The sequence below is a fragment of the Leucoraja erinacea genome, chromosome 14 (genome assembly GCF_028641065.1).
Source record: "Leucoraja erinacea ecotype New England chromosome 14, Leri_hhj_1, whole genome shotgun sequence".
Classification (NCBI taxonomy): domain Eukaryota; kingdom Metazoa; phylum Chordata; class Chondrichthyes; order Rajiformes; family Rajidae; genus Leucoraja; species Leucoraja erinaceus.
Genome location: NC_073390.1, coordinates 30,889,986 through 30,911,672, shown reverse-complemented (window position 1 = coordinate 30,911,672; position 21,687 = coordinate 30,889,986). Strand labels below are relative to the sequence as shown.

Sequence of the window (21,687 nt, the reverse complement as noted above, 5' to 3'; positions counted from 1 at the left end):
CAGTGTCATCGGCATCATCTTTCACTTCGAACATTAAACTATTTCAGGTGGATATAATTTGTCCCACATTGCTGTTTTGAAGATGATAGGATCTTCAGTAAATAGCAAGTAGTTTAGTCCTCAATCATTATCATTAAATCAGTTTATCTGTTCATTATCATGTTGTGTGTGGGAGCGTCTTGTGCACATATTAGTGCCATGTTTCTTTCAAGAATTACACCAACAACGCAGCCAGATATGATCTCCGGAAGTCCATCAGGAAAGCCAAGAGAGTCTACAGGGACAAAGTGGAATCTAATTACTACAGCTCTGACCCCAGAAGCATGTGGAGTGGATTACGTTGCATCACGGATTACAACGGGAAAAACAGGAGCACTGTCCAGCCTACCTCTTCGATTCCGAATGAGCTTAACACCTTCTATGCCCAGTTCGATGCCGGAAACACAGCACCCTCCACGAGTCCACAGGTGTGCAGGGAGACTACCTCATCAACCCTACAAACGGCAGACGTGAGGCGGTCCAACAAAAAGGTCATGGCGTGCGCTGATCAACTGGCAGAGGTGTTCACCAACATTTTCAACCTCTCCCTGGGTCAGTCTGTGGTTCCCACCCCCTTCAAAGCATCCATTATTGTTCCTGTTCGAAATAAACCATTAATCTCCTGTTTAAATGACTACCGTCCTGTTGCACTGATATCAGTCATTATGAGGCGCTTCGAGCGACTGGTCAAAACTAACATCGACTCCTCTCTCCCTGAAATCTTGGACCCTCTTCAGTTTGCATATAGGCCAAACAGGGCCACGGACAATGCCATCACCATGGCAACTCACACTGCGCTCACCCACCTGGACAAAGGGAATACATATGTGAGAATGCTCTTCATTGACTACAGCTCGGCATTCAACACTATCATTCCATCAAAACTCGTCCCCAAGCTCCTTGATCTTGGACTGGAGACCTCCATCTGCGGCTGGATATTCAACTTCCTGATGGGCAGGCCCCAGGTGGAGAGCATTGGCAGCCACACCTCTTCCTCACTGATCCTCAACACAGGCGCACCACAGTGCTGTGTGCTCAGTCCTCTCCTGTACTCCATGTTCACGCATGACTGTACTGCTAAGCACAGCTCCAACATCATTTTAAAGTTTGCTGACGACACGACCATCCTGGGCCTCATCACAGAAAATAATGAGACGGCCCATAGAGAGGAGGTAAAGGCACTAAACAGCTGGTGCCAGGAAAATAACCTCTCTCTCAATGTCAGCAAAACTAAAGAGATGATCATGGACTACAGGAGACAGCAGGGGAGTGGTCACCTCCCCATCCACATCGGTGATGCTGAGGTTGAAAGGGTCAGCAGCTTCAAGTTCCTCGGTGTGCACATCACTGAGGATCTCTCTTGGACACTGCACATGGACACAATAACTAAAAAAGCCCGCCAGCGGCTTTTTCCTGAGAAGACTGAGGAAGTTTGGCATGAACGGCAGCATCCTCACAAACCTTTACAATTGCACCATCGAGAGTCTGTTGACGGGCTGCATCACAGTCTGGTTCGGGAACTGGTCTGCCCCCAACTGCAAATCACTACAGAACACAGCGCATCATTGGCAACTGTCACCCGGCCATTCAGGACATTTTCCACAGGTGGTGCCTGCGGAAGGCATCATCAAGGACCACAGCCACTCAGCACGCAGACTGTTCTCCTTGTTACCGTCAGGCAGACGGTACAGGAGCATGGCTACACGCACCACCAGACTTAAAAACAGTTTTTATCATCATGCCATCAGGCTTCTGAACTCATAAACACATCTTTTTTGTTGATTATTTTATTTATTATTATCTTTTACCTCCCAATGTCACTTTTATCTTATCTTTTTTAATCTTAATTTTATTCTTGTAACATCATTGCTGAAGTGACCCGTTGTCTTGTCAAACACATTTCATTGTACCGTCGACCCTGTGTTAACCTACATTTGACAAATAAAACGGAACTGAACTGAACAACATGTCATACTCTGTATCGTGAGTTTCTGAGTTCTCTGAGTTTCTGAGTTCTCTGAGTTTCTCCAGCTTTTTTGTGTAACCAACATGTCATACTCTGTATTGTGCTATGGGATGATCATAAATGTAAGCCTTCCTTGCTTTCTGTGACAAATTGAATGTGCTTGACCCGCAAGGATCTTCTTTTTAATTTAGCTCCTAACTCTTCACACACCCACATTATACAGTGCCTTCAGAAAGTATTCAGACCCAAAACATACACAATTCTGGATCTTACTTTCAAAGGATTTTATCATCTCTCTGATTAAAGCTTCACATGCACAGATCTCCTTAAATCCATCTGTTGTATTAGTCTCATTAACTAATGGGTTAGTGATGTCCATATTCTACACTTTGTGTGCAGAGATTATTTCTGCATTAGTGACCATCTTACATTTAATGCTGTTGTTCTAAGTTTTCACAACATTTCCAGAGTGGCCATACCGACAGTAAATTCTTCCCTAATCCTTCCTTTGGTGGTAGTCAGGCACAGAGCACAACTGGATCCTTTCATTTATTCATTTAGTTCATTTCATTCATTTGATCTGAAGAAGGGTCTCGACCTGAAACATCACCCATTCCTTCTCTCCAGAGATGCTGCCTGACCCGCTGAGTGACTCCATCATTTTGTGTCTACCTTCCCATCATTTATTTCCAGTTGTAGAGAGGAAAGGCAGGAGGTGGGATTAACACAATTCTGCCATTCCCTTCTCCCAGTGGATAGACATTGACAGAGCTGGAGATCTTACAATCTCCTCATGGAAACACAAAGCAAATTACTACCACATGGCTCCTTGGCAAAAAGTCTAAGATTGAGCCTCATAAAGAACAACATGCAAAGCACAAATGCTCCATTTAATCTTATAAATTATTTTAAAATTAGCTTCGATATGCTCATGGTTCATTTAAGGATGAGATTTTATTTGAAACAACATGAAATATGCATTCCAGAACAATCTGAAATGGTAGGTTTTACTTATTTCAGAGGATTGTGAAATAACTAGTTCCACTTCTGGAGGTAACTATCACATGAAAACCCTGAGACGTCCTTTCAATGTCACAATGTTACAAAATTGAGCCAAAATCTAGTTACTGGAAGGAGGTCGAAAGAAATTTCAGGCAATTTATTTAGGTAAAGATAGATTATCAAATGATGAAAAGGTAGTTGGATAGATATTTGCTGGCAGAAGATCACATGAAAGTTATGTAAATAAATTAATATTAATAGATGAATAGTAATATGACTCTAGGTGTAAACAGATAGATGATAAGTATGAAATTGTGTTTATGATAGATTGATGGATGATGGCTGTTGAATGGATAATAGACTGACAGATAAAATGACTGATATATTTATGATAGATGTACACATACAACGCAAATTATTTTTGGCCTGATTTTAACTATTGCCATCTTTCACATTGTTTTGTCAGGGATGAGAAGTTAAAATCTATACCTCAGTCCCAGATGGATAACAACTAAATAAGTGCGGTTCAACCCATTTCCCTGACAGATTACTATCCTTGCCTTGGCACTACATCTACTCCAACCTCACCAATCTCCTCCACCAGCATTTCCTAAAATGTCATTAATCTGGCTCTGAGTTGCTGTGCATTCCTTCTTCCCACCACTGCACATTGGCAGAAGGGCTTTTCATTTACCCATGCCATACTCACATTAGCCAATGGCACTGAACATATGATCTGCTCGTTGTTTGTGAGAACTTGCTACGTAGTCATTGGTCACCACATTTCCTACACTACAACAGGGACGCCAATCACTTCAAGGGGTTTTAGGGTAACCAGAGGAAGTGTCAGAATTGCATAATGCAAGTTCATTATTTTTTAAACATCTCTCATTTTGGAATCTTTTAAACTCCTTTTCAAAAGCTGTTTCATTCAATTGGGCTGTTGATTATTCTGCACATCTCTTTCCGCTGTCAACGCTCATACTTTTGTCCACCTCTCTGACCCACCGTGCATATTCTTTGATTGTTGATAAAAAGTTGTGGTGTTGTAAGAATGTTAACATGCTTACATGTGAACATTCTTGCAATTACAAGACAATGCAATGGCGTGTCAGAGTAATCTTCAATACACTTCTCGTTTTGTTCGATGTCAGATAAATGAGTCAGTGCATTTTGCCATTAGTCACGAGTCAAGAGTGTTTTATTGTCATATGTCCCGGACGGAACGATGATATTCTTACTTGCTGCAGCACAATAGAATATGTAAACATTGTGCATATTGTGTGATGTGGCCTGATGCTTCACCTACAGGTGGTGTGAATCTACCGTTAAGGCAGGGATCGGCAACCTACGGTCCACGGGCCAGATCCAGCCCATAACCAGAAATCATCTGGCCTGCAGGCATATTTTTTTAGTGACTAGAATGTTGTTCTTGCCTTCAGTGGGACCTTGCCCAGAGTTGTCCCAGTGCTTGGCCAAGGCAGCTCTCCGGGATGATTTTGACTGGTTTTACATTGTGAAGTTCGCTGTGCCTGAGTTATTGATCAGAGTGAACACCTGCTCCTGTGGACTCGTCTCACTGTGGAGTCTGTCACAGAGGGTTTCCACCACCAGTTGGTCAATAATTGGATCGATCTCGTGAACCAGTTGCCACGGATCTACCGGCATGTGTTCTTTCTGAACTGAACTCACTGTGAAATGAATCCATTAACTGAGCCACACTGCTGCCGGATTCTAGGTTGCCTTCCCCCTGGAACACTCCTCGTCACCATCAATGCCGAGTTCCCAGGGCCCTGGTTAAACGCGACCGGTCACGGTTAAGTCTGTGAAACCGGCCCCGCCAGAGATTGTGGGCAGGATTAACAAAAGAAAGGACCATTCCGCCTATTCTAGCGGGTGGCTGTTCATACGGAGTGTGAGGGAGAGAGTGGAGGAGTGTGGGGGGAGATTTAATTTCCAGCGGCATGTAGATGATGGAGCCACAAGGGTTGGGACTGCAACAGCAGTAGCGAGAGTGAGAATCTGTTTCAACAGTTTGTTTATTTTCAGCTGAATTTAAAAAATAAAACACAAAGCAACCTGAATGATCACTGCACTTACTGCCGATGTCCTACATACTGCCATTGATAAAGTTACATTACTATACCAAAAGGAGTGAGCGAATCCAAATATATCACAGAAAACTATAAAAGTTAATTTGCCGAAGTTCTTACCAGGCACACCAATCACTGCAATGAGCAGTTCCTGTTACACCAGAACTGTTATACCAGTGTCTCAAACTGACTGCTATGTTCAGTAGACATAATATGGGTTAAAGCAATATTATGTCTACTGAACATTGCAGTTAGTTTGAGACACTGGTATAACAGTTATATGCTCCGAAGCATAAAGCAATAAAACACACAAACATAAAGCAATAAAACAAAAAAAATCATCGTAGTTTTGTACAAATGAACCATAAATACACCGAGTTAATAGTTTTGAAAGCAGTATTTTCTTACCTCGAAGCAGCAAAACTGGAAAATACAGATGAAACGCAGGTCTGTATACATGCAGCAGCTCATCTGGTGAGAATGTTTATCGCGAATGACCTATGACCTGGCCATGCGCAGTTGAAATACCGAACTCGCTCATTGATGAAGTCTCGTATGTGTACAATATACTGGGCCTCAACTGGTATGTTTATTTTAAAGCCCATTAAATATCAGAAGGAATAAATCAAAAAGAAATGAGAGAGTACTGGTGCAGGGTAGTGAGTGGGATAACGGAAATCAAAGCAAGACGGACAGAGGCAGGAAATATAAGCAAAGATGTACAACAGACAATGAACCTGGAGTAATTAAAGAGTGTAAAAAGTCAAAGTGTAAGGTTTTTTGGCTGAATGCATGCAGCATTTGTAATAAAGTAGATGAGTCGACAGCACAATTGAACGGTGCCAGAAAAACAATATTACTCTCAACGCCAACATGACCAAGCAGCTGATTGTTGAGCTTAGAAGGGGAAAGCCAGAGATCCACTATTATTGTGGCTGTTAATTTATTGATTTTTTTTGTTTATTATATATTATTTATGTATTGTGTTTACAGGCCTGTTATGCTGCTGCAAGTAAGAATTTCATTGTCCCATCGTTGGTACAAATGGCATTTAAACAGTCTTGACTCTCTTGACAAATAACAACAGGTGTGCTTGATCTAATACCTGTTACAGAGATGTGGCTGCAGGATGATCAAGTTTGGGAATTTGGCATTTCAAGTTATAGAATGTTCAGGCAAATAAGGCCAAAGGGGTCAGGAAGTATTGTTAATCAAGGAAGGTATTAGCATGGGAGTCAGTAGTGATATAGGTGTAATGGATAGTGATGTGGAATCAGTGTGGGGGAAATAATGATAAGCTGGGGAAAGGAGACATGGCTGGCAGTGGTCTATAACCCCCCTCCCCCAACATTGTGCTTTTTAATCTGACAAAGCATGAATGGGGAAATATCAAAGGCATGCATAAATAGAAATTAAGTGATTTTAATATATACATTGATTGGACTAATCACATTGGCAAGGGGAACATGTAAAAGGAATTATTGAAGTTCATCAAGGATTGTTTCTTCAAGCAGTAGGTATACAATCTACTCAAGTACAGCCTATATTAGAATAGGTCAACTGTAATGAGGAAGGATTAATAAAAGATGTTGTGGTAAGTATCCCCAGGGAAACAGTGACCACAATATAGTAACAATTCCGGATACAATCCGAGGTATAATCCCAAGGGTCTATAACCAATGTCTTCAAAAATCAGAGCTATACCAACGATATCAAGATTTTGTTGTCTGGAGTAGACTGAAAATCTTGGTTATGAATTAAGTCAGTGGATCAGCAGTGGCAGATAATTACAAAACTAGTCCTTAACACTCAGCAGAAACTTATTCCACGTAAAGGTTCCCGGGAGAAAGATGAAATGGACAGGCCATTTTACAAGAGCCAGCAACCAGAGAGTGGAAAGTTAAGGAGTGAGAAAATTGATTGTGAGAGAATGAGGGACGGGGTATTAATAATGTGAAACAAGAAATCAATGTTTTGCATCTGTCCCTGTTGCAGAAGACACTGTAAATATCCTAAAGATATCTAATGGGTAGTTTCAAATAGTGTGTAAAAAATTCTAACATTTGCAATCAGGAGGGACGAGTGATAAGAGTCAAGTCAAGTCAAGAGAGTTTATTGTCATGTGTCTCAGATAGGATAATTAAATTCTTGCTTGCTGCAGCACAACAGAATATTGTAGGCATAAATACAGAACAGATCAGTGTGTCCATGTACTGTAGAATATATATATACACACATAAATAAACAGATAAAGTGCAATAGGCTGTTACAGTTGAGAGTTTGTTTGAAGTTGTGTTTAATAGTCTGATGGTTGTGGGGAAGTAGCTGTTCCTGAACCTGGATGTTGCAGATTTCAAGCTCCTGCACCTTCTACCTGATGGCAGCAGAGAGATGAGTGTGTGGTCAGGATGGTGTGGATCCTTGATGATGTTGGCAGCCTTTTCGAGGTAGCGACCACGATAGATCCCCTTGATTGTAGGGAGGTCAGAGCTGATGATGGACTGGGCCGTGTTTTCTTTTTTGCAGCCTTTTCCACTGCTGGACACTCAAGTTGCCAAACCAAGCCACAATGCAACCGGTCAACATGCTCTCTACTGTGCACCTGTAGAAGTTCGAGAGAGTCCTCCTTGACATGTCGACTCTCCGTAATCTTCTCAGGGAGTAGAGGCACTGATGTGCTTTCTTTATAATTGCATCAGTGTTCTGGGGCCAGGAGAGATCTTTTGAAATATGCACGCCTAAGAATTTGAAGTTCTTGATTCTTTCCACCATCGACCCGTTGATATAAATAGGACTGTGAGTCACATCCTACCCCTTCCAAAGTCCACAATCAGTTCTTTGGTTTTGCTGGTGTTGAGAGCCAGGTTATTGTGCTGTCACCATTTGGTCAATCGGTCGATCTCTCTTCTATACTCTGACGTCCCCATTAGATATACGTTCCACAACAGTGGTGTCGACGGCGAACTTGATGATGGAGTTCACAGTATGTCTAGCTCAGCAGTCTTGAGTTCAGCAGCCTTGAGGTGCTTCCGTGCTGATTGTTATCGACGATGACACATTTCCACCAATACGGACAGACTGTGATCCGTGAATGAGCAAGTCAAGGATCCAATTGCAGAGGTTTGCGCAGAGACCCAGATCTGAGAGCTTGATAACCAGCTAGGAGGGGATGATGGTCTTAAATGCCGAGCTGTAGTCAATGAATACCAGTCTGACATATGAGTTTTTGTTGTCCAAGTGGTCCAGAGCGGAGTGGAGAGCCAGTGAGATTGCATCCACCGTTGATCTGTTGTGGCGGTAAGCGAACTGCAGTGGGTCCAGGTTTTTGTCGAGGTATGAGTTGATTTGCGCCATGATCAGCCTCTCAAAGCACTTCATCACCACAGACGTTGGTGCCACTGGTCGATAGTCATTGGGGCACATCACCTTATTCTTCTTGGGCACCAGTTTTATTGATGCCCTTTTAAAGCAGGTGGGTACCTCAGACCTCAGAAGTGAGAGGTTGAAAATGTCCATAAAAACTCCAGTCAGTCGGTCTGCACAGGATTTAAAACACACCCGGGTATACCATCAGGTCCAGGCGCTTTCCGAGGATTCACTCCTCTGAAGGATCTTCTGACGTCGGTCTCTGTGACTGTGGCCGAAATACCATCACGACGAATGGGGGCTCGGGAAGGCACATCAGTATTCTCCCTATCAAAGCGTGCATAAAACACATTGAGCTCGTCAGGGAGTGATGCTTCGCTGACATTTGAGTAGACTCCTGATTTCGCCTTGTAGGAGGTGTTTGCATTCAAGCCCCACCACAGTTGCCGAACTTCCATCATCCTCCAGCTTGGAGCAGGTCCATTTTGGCCTTTTTGATGGCCCTACCAAGGTCGTATCTGGACTTCTTGTAGACCCCTGGATCTCCAGAGTTGAATGCCTGGGATCTGGTCTTCAGAAGAATGTGGATCTCATGGTTCATCCAAGGCTACTGGTTAGGAAGTACTCTGAAGGTTTTTTTGTTGGGATGCAGTCCTCCACACATTTCTTTATGAAGTCTGTAGCGACTGTGGCATATTCCTTCAGGTCTGTTGCCGAGTTCCTGAACATTGCCCAGTCTACAGACTCCAAACAGTCCTGCAGTTGTTCCCCCCCCCCCCCCCCCCCCCCCCCCCCCCCCCCCCCCCTCTGTACAGACCTCACCTCTGGGGGTGCGCACTTCAATTGCTGCCTGTAGGCAGGAAGAAGCAGCACCGCAATATGGTCGGATTTACTGAAGTGAGGGTGAGGGATAGAGCGATAGGCATCGTTGATGGTTGTGTAGCAGTGGCCGAGGGTGTTTGCTCCTCTGGTGCTGCAGGGGACATGTTGGTGAAAGTTAGGGAGCGATTTCTTAAGGTTGGCTTTATTGAAATCCCCGGCTATGGTGGTAAATGTCTCGGGACAAAACATCTGGTGCTTGTTGACCAGGGCGTGCAGCTCCCCCTGTGCCAGATGGACATCTGCCCGCGGTCAGGATGATGGAGGTGAATTCCCTCGGTAGGTAGAAGGGACGGCACTTCATCAGAGGCATGAGATCACAGATGTCAAGATGCTTACACTTGTGGGAGAGTCTTGAATGAGGGACATAGTTATCAGATAAGGTGACGGCCATTTAATTCTGACGTGTGACACAACATCTTGCATAGAGTGGTGATTCTCTGGATTCTCTACTCTGGAGGGTTGTATAGGTGAGATTATATTTAAAGAGGAAACAGATGAATTATTAAAAGAGCAAATGAGCAACAATCCACCCTGATATATGCAGAGAGTAGTTTTTTATTGAGTCACACAGCATGGAAACACCCATTTATACTCATCCTACATTAAGCTCATTCTATTCTACCCACATTTCCATCTACTCCTCCCAGATTCTACCACTCAATTACACACTGGGGATAATTCAAGTCAAGAGTGTTTAAATGTCATACGCACTGGGAACAGAACAATTAAATTCTTACTTGCTGCAGCTTTACAGACACTATGCAATAAACAATAATACCATAAACTATTAGTTATACTGGATAACAGGACCATAATTGTGCAAGCTGAAATACTTTACGTAATCTATAAAAAAGTACATAGTAGTGCATTGCTAGGGTGGGTTCTGCGGTGAGGCTCAAGAGCCTTATAGTTAATGGGAAGAAGCTGCTCGTGAACCAGGATGGTGCGGGTCTTTGATGATATTAGCTGCCTTCGTGAGGCAGCGTTTCCTGTAGCTTACTTTGATGACAAGGAGGTTAATGCTCGTGAAAGCAACTGGAGTTGTTGCTAATGTTGAGAACAAGATTACTGTTCTGGCACAGTCATCAATTAACCTACCAACCAGCGTGTCTTTGAGAAATATGAGGTAACCAGGGTACCCAAATGAAACGCACGCAATCATAAGAATATGCAAACTCCACACACACTCGCTGACAGGATTGAAGCTGGATCTTTAAAGCTACGAAGCAGCAACTCTAATGGTTGAACCAACCTACCACCCAGATTTGTAAAGTTAATTCAATGTTTCTTGCTCCATAGACACTGGCTGATCTCTTGGGCGTTTCATACATTATAATTTACCGTAGGTTTTCCATTCACCACAGTAGCTCTGACCTGTATTTCAAAAATTTACCATGTTACCACATTTGTTCTTTCTCTCCAACAAGTAAAAACTAAAGAACCCTCGTAAATATGTCCAATTTTTAGGCAAGACAATACTGACAATATTGCATTAGCAGTGTAGTCCATTGTACAGCAACCTGTGGACTGACAAACTGCAGAGATATTAACACAGTGCTCTCATATAGCAGCGAGCACAGTGAGAGATAGTGGCACTGGAGTGTCAGTTGTGTAATAAATTGAAATTTTGGGAATATATCCCCTTTATAAAATCTTGGACCCAACAATTCCTACAGTGTATTCAGAACTAATGGTATGCTCTGCATACCTCCCATGTTAAAGAGGAAAGGTTCGATCAGCGTGGCTTACACCCACTACACACACAAATATTAGTATTTTATAACAGCAGCCAGTTTTATGCTTACAAAAGCATTGGAAAACTGCTGTTTGAAATTTGTTTCCAGTTGCAAGTCAATTAATTATGTTTTCCTGAACTTCCTTTAACTTTCAGGTTCACATGGAGGACAAAAGGAATTTGATTTGCTCTCACACAGATGCTAAACATAAATTCCAGGCAGCTCGGAGACCCTGGATATACAGTGACCCAGAGGATGGTCGATATACACCCAGAATGTAATTCAATCTCTTACCCACATTCACTTACCTCTCCCTGATGTTGAAACCAGAAAGACTGATGTGAACATGACGTGTCCCATAACATTTAAAAACCATTTCGATTCGTGCTCTTTCCTTTTGGCCTGCATTTTCTTCTTGTTCTCTCTCTCTCTCTCTCTCTCTCTCTCTCTGTCTCTCTCTCTGTCTGTCTGTCTGTCTCTCTCTCTCTCTCTCTCTCTCTCTCCCTCTCTCCCTCTCTCCTCTCTCTCTCTCTCTCTCCCTCTCGCACTCTCGCACTCTCACTCTAACTGGACGTTCTTTTGTTTCCAACACTCTGTGCTAGTGCTGTATCCTGCTCAGCTCTGACTCCTGGATTTTTGTTACTCAAGCCTTGGCAAGTCATTTTGCGTGCTATTCATAACTACAAACAGCCCTGATTACAGAAAAGAATTGTTCATGTAGGAGGATGTTATGCAGATGCCTCTAGGGTACAAATGGAATCCTCATTACAGCAAAAAACAGCATGATGTCATAATCAATTCACCAACAATTATCCTATCTGATTGGCAAATGCTGCAAATTACAATTTGGTGCTGCGTATTACAACAACAAAAAATCTCAAACTTCTTAAGGATGCATAAATATGTTTTGCAGGAAATAAAGTATAATTTGAGCTTAAGTTACAGTTGCAAAGTAGGGAAAACTCATCCTTAATGTTGAACAAAACTTGGAAAAGGCACTGAGATTGCAACAGTCTGGATGTGAACTTTACTGTTCAACCTCAAGAGGGTGTGGTTTATGAGAACCACTGCTCACTGTGGAGTATTTGTTAATAGTTATGTAAATATGAAATTCTTGTATCTAGCGACTGTTGTAAATAACACACCCAGGACATCAGTAACATGAAAGGCAAAAAGGTTACATACATTTACTGGAACAAAAAACCGTTGGAGGAACTCAGCGAGTCAGGCAGCATCCAAAATGAAGAGAAATGGACAGTCAGTGCTTCGGGTCAAGACCCTTCACCTGGACGGAAAGAGCATGTGAGGGCTGGAGAAAGCCAGTATGAAGTCAAGTCAAGTCAAATCAAATTTATTTGTCACATACTCATACAAGATGCCCAGTGAAATGAAAGTGGCAATGCCTGCGGATTGTGTCGGTCCGAGTCAGCATGGATATACGAACGGGAAATCATGCTTGACTAATCTTCTGGAATTTTTTGAAGTTGGACAAGGGAGAGCCAGTGGATGTAGTGTACCTGGACTTTCAGAAAGCATTCCACATAGGAGATTAGTGGGCAAAATTAGGGCACATGGTATTGGGGGTAGAATGCTGACATGGATAGAGAAGTGATTGGCAGACAGGAAACAAAGAGTAGGGATTAACGGGTCCCTTTCAGAATGGCAGGCAGTGACTAGTGGGGTACCGCAAGGTTCGGTGCTGGGACCACAGCTATTTACAATATACATCAATGATTTGGATGAAGGGATTCAAAGTAACATTAGCAAATTTGCAGATGACACAAAGCTAGGTGGCAGTGTGAACTGTGAGGAGGATGCTTTGAGAATGCAGGGTGACTTGGACAGGTTGGGGAAGTGGCCAGATGTATGGCAGATTAAGTTTAATGCGGATAAATGTGAGGTAATCCACTTTGGTAGCAAAAACAGGAAGGCAGATTACTATCTAAACGGCTTCAAGTTGGGAAAAGGGAAAGTTGGGAAAAGTACAACGGGATCTTGGGCATACAAGTAAGCATGCAGGTACAGCAGGCAGTGAAGAAAGAGAATGGCATGTTGGCCTTTATAACAAGAGGAATCGAATATAGGAGCAAAGAGGTCCTTCTGCAGTTGCACAGAACCCTAGTGAGACCACATCTGGAATATTGTGTGCAGTTTTGGCCGCCTAATTTGGTCCCCTAATTTCAAACACTTGGCCAACCTGGGTCTCACTGCACAACTGGTACTACGCCTGACCCTGACTCCAGTTGCATACCTTCTCTCATTCCTGACCCTGAGTCCAGCCTTACACCTGCCCCCCTATTCTACCCTGATCATAGCTGCTTACCTGCTTAGGTTCCCAGTGCTGAACACTCCCATTGTCCCAGCTTTGACTGAACACCTAGTACTATTCCAGACCTTGACTCTGGATGCACACCTGGCCTTGGTCCTAGCTCTTCTGCACTGACAATATATCTGGCCCACACTTAAAGCCCCATATCTGACCCTCTGGACTTAACCTATTACGTTCAAGTCCACAGGTGCTTATCTAATGCGGTAATCTTTTATGGGACACTTCACGGACCAAATTTTGTATAACAAAATATGCTACATCCATTGGCTTCCTTGTTATCTAACATGCTAGTCACTTTATCAAAAAAGCCATCAATTGGTTGAACACAATTTGTCATCCATACAATTATACTCACTCAGCTGTATAAGTATTTTGTTACCATTTTCCTAACAAACTGTCCTGAAGTCATTTTCACACAAAATATTTTCAGTATTTTCCTGTCTTCCTCTCCACTGGGACTTTTCTGAAATGCAAGGTCCAATAACTATATATTTAAGCAATATTATTCAATTAAATGTGATCTTGAGAGTACATAATATTTTCTGTGGTATTCATAACACAACAATGATAAAAATATCTTTGTTTTGATTGCACCTATCAACATGCATACATTACTATATTACAGTTAATATGTACCGAGGGCAAATTTTTGTTCCAATGCTCCCCATTCCCAATTACGTTTACATTGAAATGATTGAAATCCAAGTGAAGTTTAAATGGCATCAGAAAAATAAAACCTCCGGAATGGATGATATTCATTACGTGGTTGGTTGGAGTCAGTATCAGCACAATTACTATATTAAACTTTGAATCTTCAGATGTCCTGGTTCAAGCTAAAACTAAAGACAAATAATATCATCCTCACACATTCTGCTGCAAGTATCTCTGTCACTCCTTTAAAATATGCCCCTTCTTTGAACAAGCTCTTAAACATCACATCTGTCAATAGTCAGTAGTCAATAGTCAATTTAATTGTCATTTGGACCCCTTGAGGTCCAAACGAAATGCCGTTTCTGCAGCCATACATTACAAACAAATAGACCCCAGACACAACATAATTTACATTTTACATAAACATCCATCACATTGCTGTGATGGAAGGCCAAAAAAAACTTATCTCTCCACTGCACTCTCCCCCCCCCCCATGTCACAGTCAAAGTCAAAGCCCCCCCGGCTGGCGGTGGCGATTGTCCCGTGGCCATTAAAGCCACGCCGGGTGATGCGAGGTCGCACACCGGGTCTTGGTGTTAGAGCCCCCGGCGTGCGCTCGCAGAGTCCTGCGGCCATTCCAAGCTGCGCGGGGCGGTGATGTTAGGCCCCGCTCTAGGAGCTCTTCGACCCCGCCACTCGGGCGGGAGAAGTCGCCGTTGCAGGGGCCCAGAAAGGCGGTCTCCCTCCAGGGATCCGCGGGCTCCCGGTGCAGACGTCCGCAGACCCGCAGTAGCAGCCTCCTAATCTCCGGAGGTCGGGCCGCAGCAGCAGCAGCAGCAGCAGCAGCAGCAGCAGCGCTCCTCCACCGCTCCACCCGCTCCGGACTCGGCCAGCTCCACGACGGTGACGGTGAGTCGTCGGCACCAGAGTTCCCGGTCTTCTTCTGTTGGAGGCCGCACCTCATTGCAACCCCAACGACAACGGAGACCGACAAGAAAAGGTCGGGGTCTCCCGTGCAGGGAGAGATTTAAAAGTTGCCCCCTCCCTCAAACCCCACCCCCACCCCCCCACACACACCCCCCAACATAAAATAACAAAAACTCCATAAAACCATAGACAGAAAATAATAAAAACGCGGATGGGCTGCAGAGGCCGCTGCTGACCAGAGTCGCGCCGCCTACCGGAATAAATTCCGCGCCGCCTATCTGAATAAGTTTCCATCTGAATACACTCCTTGAGGATGTTCATCTACGTGCTCAATTAATAAAACGATGAGATCGGGGACATTTCTATACAACCTGTCAAAGGAATTCGGGGGGGGGGGGGATTAGAAACAGTCAGTGAGATAGAGAAACATAATAGTTGAGTGGCAAATGACAATAGTGCTACCTTCCCAATATTTAACTGAAGGAATAAATGGGTTATCGGGGCTGTATGTTGTGACAGACAGCCTGACACCTTTCATGTAATTTTAATATTTTAATATTACACTTATCCCATCCCCCAGGATATTCCAGTTTAATAAATTAAGGTTTTGTCAACTAATTACAAATCAGGCTAATTACACATCAATAACATTAGCCAACTCCAAAACACGAAGAGCTGAGCATTGGGATCCAGACATCACGGACAACTGGCCTCAGTTCCCCGCTCGTATCTGGCAGTGCTCTTTGTCTGAACCAGGGGCCATGGGACATTTTTGAAAGTGGGGGGGGCTGAGCGATTACTGATCACTAGCCTTGGGTGTACCCGACAAGGGAGTGGAGCAACCGTGTGGGGGGAGAGTGTGGGAGGGACTTTTTGAAATTTGATGTATTAAAATCATGTTTTAGTGCATTGTAGAAGTATGATTTCAATGTTTTTTGTTTGAAGTATTTTTAAGAGGTAACTTTTTAAGGGGTAACTTTTTCCACACAAAGGGTGGTGGGTGTATGGAACAAGCTGCCAGTGGAGGTAGTTGAGGCATGGACTATCCCAACATTTAAGAAACATGGATAGGATAGGTTTGGAGGGATATGGATGAAAAGCAGGTAGTGTAGCTGGGACATGTTGGTGGGTGTGGGCAAGTTTTCACACTGTATCACTCTATGACTACATTATACCTCCACCATGCATGAATGCTTCAAAATCAAGTGGTCGAGTTTTATTGCCATATACTCAAGCATAGAAACATAGAAAATAGGTGCAAGAATAGGCCATTCGGCCCTTCGAGCCAGCACTGCCATTCAATATGATCATAGCTGTTCATCTAAAATCAGTACCTCTTCCCTGTTTTTTCCCCATATCCCTTGATTTCTCTAGCCCCAAGAGCTAAATGTAACTCTCTCTTGAAAACATCCAGTGAATTGTTTACCACTGCCTTCTGTGGCAGAGAATTCCACAGATTCACAACTCTCTGGGTGAATAAAGTTTGTCCTCATCTCAGTCCTAACTGGCCTACCCTTTACTTTTAAACTGTGACCCCTGGTTCTGAACTCCCACCAACATCGGGAACATTTTTTCCTGCAGTTACAGTAAGTGAAAATCTAGCAGACAAGCAGGATGCTTTCTACAACCACCCCCATTTGAAGGCCACCATCTTCCACCATTTCTACCCAGTGCTTGTTACCTACTTCCAGCAGCCACTGCACTGGTTGTCCGCCAGGATGCACTGAACCGCAGCCTGATCCATGCCGGTCATCAGGGCAAATTCGGCACAGAGACGCTCACGGCAGCGGCACAGTGCTTCCAACGCCTCCGATGGCCCGGGAATCTTGCACTGAGGCTCATCCCTGGCCGGAGCTGCAGCGAGCGACTCGCCAGCCTGACAAATACTAACCAGCCTGGCAAAAACTCACCAGCCCGACAAACACTCTCCAGCCCCGGCTCGCCGTCTGCACCTGCCGCCGCCGCTGCTTCTGCTTCCATCGTTCCCTCAGCCCCGGCTCTCCAACACCCATGGCCCATGCAGTTGATATGAGTTTTTGAAATTCTCGTTGATCACGGAATTTCTTACGACAGAGCATGAGAATTGTGATCAGCGTGAGAGCATGAGAATTTGGCAAAATGCGTGAGTCTCACACTCAATGCGTTTGAGTTGGCTGCCCAGCACTGTATCTTGGTAGAATTGACAATAAAAAATCAATACCAATACCAATATCGAAACATGTTTCCCACAGTCTCTTTAAACACACTGGGACCCATTTATTCACAGTCACTTCAAACACACTTAACCCCATTTCCTGTACTTGGAGCATCATGTGCAGTTCTGCTCATCCAGCTACAGCTATAGGAAGGATGTTATTAAGATGGAAATGTTGTATTATTGGGACTGGAGTACTTGAATTGTAGGGACAGACTGGAATTACTGGATTTTTTAAATCCTGGAGCATGGGAGTACATAAAATCATGAGGGGCATGGAAAGATGAATGTTCGCAGTCTTTCCCAGGCCAGGGGAGTCTAAAACTAGAGAACACGTGTTTAAGGCAAGAAAGGAGAAAATTACAGAGACCTGAAGGGCAATTTCTTTTGCACAGAGGGTTATAAAGGTAGGTGCAGTTACAGCATTTAAAAGACATTTGGGCAGGTACATGGATATAAAAGATTTAAAGAACATGGACCAAATGCGAAGAAATGGCACAAGCTTAAATTGGCAACTTAGTCTGCATGGGCAAGTTGGTCTAAATAATCTGTTTCTTTGACATGTAACTGTGACTTTATAGTTCTGTCCCTGTCGGAACAGAAAAGATTGATAGGACATTTAGTTGGAGCATTTCAAGATTAATAAAGATTTTAATGGAGGGAATATGTGGAGAACGGTTCCAATGGGAGGAATGTCAGTCACTAGAAGTCAGAGATTTGAGATAATTAGCAAAGAGGAAACCTAGAACTATTTATAATTATAGGAAACTGTAATAATCTGGAATGCACTTCTGTAAAGCAAGATGCAACTAGACAATAAAAAAAAGGAAGTAGGTACAGAGTAAAAAAGGTAAATAGTTCAGAGCTTGGGCATAAAAGCAGAAAAATAGGCTGTCCATCCATTGCATCTTTGAAACAGCAATGCCAATGCAATGAAACAAACTTTCATTGTCCCTGTTTTGTGAATAACCCCTGTGCTCGTAACGTGTCTGGCACAGAACAACATGTCAGAGGAAAACGTTCAGCACAGAACAGGGAAAAAAATATATATGGTGATACAATATGCAAGGATGACACAATATGCAAGGATCGCTGGAAATCTGAAATTAAAGAAAATATTGAAAATGCCTCGAAGATTGGGCATTAACTGCAGAGAGGAACAAAATTGACCCCATTAACATCTTACATCTTACATCAGAACTGGCTAGGCTGGTTATCTGAAATTATTGCAATCATTGTTGAACTCCTGCAAGCGTTAATATGCTCGGTCAGAAAATGAGGTGTGGTTGATCCAGCATCACAATGGTGAGGGAGACCAGATATAGTTGTCACAGTGGAAGTGGCGGTAGAGTTCAAGTGATGAAATTACTTCCTCAATTATCTGGCCTGCGGCTTCTTTAAGCTTCTTTGTTAATGTTTTTCCTCATTCCTCTTCTCTGGATCAAACATATTCTCATCCGCGTGATACTCCCGAGCAGCTGTCCCAAACTCTCACAAACCATACCAACCTCAGTCATACCAACCTGATTGCCGCTAATTCTTATTCATCTGTGTAAACTCTCTCCCCTGCCCAACTGCCTGAAAACCACCTTAGTGCTAACTCCCTTCATCAAGCCATTTCCTTGACTCCCATGCATTTGCCAACGAACCACTCCCCCAATCTCATTAATCAAATGCCTGACCATCTCATGATAGTGTCCCCAACCATCTATCTAATCCTCTCTCTCACTCTTCAGCCTGTCCCTGACAGCCACTCTCTGTCTTCAACTCACCCGGTACATATTCTCAACTACATAACCTCTGCATAATCTCTCCTGAATACCCCGAGATAAATATTATACAACGCTCCCCCCACCATCTCTTCGGATTACAATTTTACAAACAAATTTACAATGACAATTCTTCACATACCCCATCCATCTGGCATGTTAGTTTCATTCATCAGGAATCCAAATCTGCCTTTGGCTAAAATACTTTTTTTTTACATTTGTTTTATGATTAATTATGTATCCATGGCAACTGAACCACTTTTTTAAAAAAAATATTGCGACACAGCAGATATCATCAATGTTAGTGTAAGATAAATCAGATTTAAGAACTGATGTTGTGGCCTGATAAAAGTAAAGGGACTATATGATGTATTATTGAACAATGTCGCTCTGGGTCAACCCTTGCACTACGCTGTACACAACCATGGCACCAAGTTTCTATGCTGCCTAGAGTTGCCTACAATTCAGTGCTTCTTAAATTATTTCAGTGTCATTCATCCTTGAGTCTTCATCACAAAATTTCATTCACCCTCGACTAAATGTTATTGTATTTTTGTAATTTCCATTTTATTTTCCATTCTGTATAATTTTATATATAATTTATTTTGTCACATGAGCAAAAAACATAAATTAGCTAATTCACCCCAAAATAATTTCATTCACCCTCGGGTGAACCATTCACCTGTTTAAGAAGCACTGACCTACATTAAGGACATTCCTTGATGCTTTGTCAGATGATGTACCACTTCACAACACCCGACACAACCTAGCTTCAGTACTTTTAGAGCTTTAAACAAAATGGAAAACACACTATTATTTCATAATTTTAATTGCTGGTGCATCGTGGCAATCCTTGCGAGTTGACAACATGAGTTTGAAACAATGTTTACTGTCTCGGTCCACTATCATTTATTTATTAATCTGTTTGGCTTCATACCTTTGTGTGTCCGACACAAAACCACAGCTCCAGCCTCACACTGACACAGAACAATGAGCTAACTCCTGGCCAGCACAGGAGCCTGTCAGAAACTGCTCACACATAATGCCTAATGTGCATAAGCGATATAAAATGGTCTTGCCTAATGCTTTGATGTATGAAAGGGGTATGAAAGAGCAGAAACCAGAATGGCAGATGTTTGTATTGTTCTCTTTCAGAACTCGACAGCAAACTAGCTCGACAGGTCAGGCAAGTATGTGTCGCTGCAGTTAGATCTTAGTTTAAAAACACATTATTTGGCTTCAATTCAGCAAGTAATGCTAAGGTCTTATTAATTCAGCAATGTAAACAAAATGTTGCTCTAAGGCCATGCTTCTGCAAGAACACACAAGGACGCAAGCACGACATAGGTGCACGTGTCGATGTGCACATACACACATTCAATTGTGGAGACCCAAGAGTCTGCAGAAACCTTGAACAAAAAAATCAAACTGCTGGAGGAAATCAGCAGTCAGGCAGAATCTAATCTGTAGAAGGGTCCTGACCTGAAACATCATCTGCATACTGTATACTGATGATAAATACATTAAATACAACAATGAATGCAAAACAAAAGAATGGTTCATAGATTGTAGTACAATCCAAAGTAGTACAATTTAAAATATGAAATGGAATTACCAAATGAGATAAAGAGTAAAAGTACGTGGCAGTGTCTCCAAGAAGGGGATGTGAAAGAAATGACTGATTCAGGAGTCTGACAGCATTGGGGAAAAAAAACTACATTTCTACATTTCTGTGGGTGAATGGAACGAGCTGCCAAAGGAGGTAGTTGAGGCAAGGACTATCCCAAAGTTTAAGAAACTGTTAAGCCCCTGTCCCACTTAGGAAACCTGAATGGAAACTTTGTGCCCCACCCAAGGTTTCCGTGCGGCTCCTGGAGGTTGCAGGTGGTTGCCGGAGGTTGCAGGTAGTGGAAGCCTTGGGTGGGGCGCAAAGTCTTCAGAGGTTTCCGTTCAGGTTTCCTAAGTGGGACAGGGGTATTAGAGCGGGACATGGATAGGACAGGTTTGGAGGAATATGGGCCAAATGTAGGCGGGTGGGACTAGTGTAGCTTCGTCATGTTGGCCAGTGTGGGCTAGTTAGGTCGAAGGGCTTGTTTCCACGCTGTATGAATCTAGGACATTTAGACATCTAGCCTTTCAGGTACCGGCATTTTCTTCCAGAAGGTAGATGAGAGAAAAGGCGCCAAGCATCTTTGATTATATTTTCACTCTTCCTGATGCAATACACCATGAAGATAGAGTGGATGGAATGAAGTAATGAGCCTGTGAAGATCTGGGCTGTGTTCACAAGTTCACAAGTTATAGGAGTAGAATTAGGCCATTCGGCCCATCGAGTCTACTCCGCCATTCAATCATGGCTGATCTCTGCCTCCCAATCCCATTTTCCTGCCTTCTCCCCATTCACCACTCTCTGCAGGTTTAGGTGCTTTCTTCATCAGCACATCAATGTGAACAGACCTGGTTAGCTTGCTGGTGATATGAATGCCACTAAACCTGAAGCTTGAAGAGTCCAACATGGCAAATAGCAGTGAACTCCAAGCAATCTCACATTAACTTGGAGATTAATGGACAAAGAGCAGAATTCTGAAATGCTTTTTATGCAGTATGTATCAAGCCCAACGGGTCATGTGGTGGTTGTGGACATCATTTCAGGAATTCATTCCGGGAAAATAGAAAGTGTAGTAATGGGAGAGCATTTTGAGACAACAAGGATAATTTATTGTAATGGAAAAA

General features: G+C 43.1%; 1 protein-coding gene across 1 annotated transcript in view; it reads right to left on the bottom strand.

The window, feature by feature from the left end:
- crfb16 (cytokine receptor family member B16) overlaps nucleotides 1–11,600 on the bottom strand; it is a 44,025-nt gene extending 32,425 nt beyond the window's left edge. Inside the window, exon 1 of the mRNA XM_055646032.1 lies at nucleotides 11,393–11,600. Coding sequence (XP_055502007.1) covers nucleotides 11,393–11,492 — 100 coding nt within the window. The 5' untranslated portion in view covers nucleotides 11,493–11,600. The remainder of the gene's footprint in view (nucleotides 1–11,392) is intronic.
- Nucleotides 11,601–21,687: the final 10,087 nt, after the last annotated feature.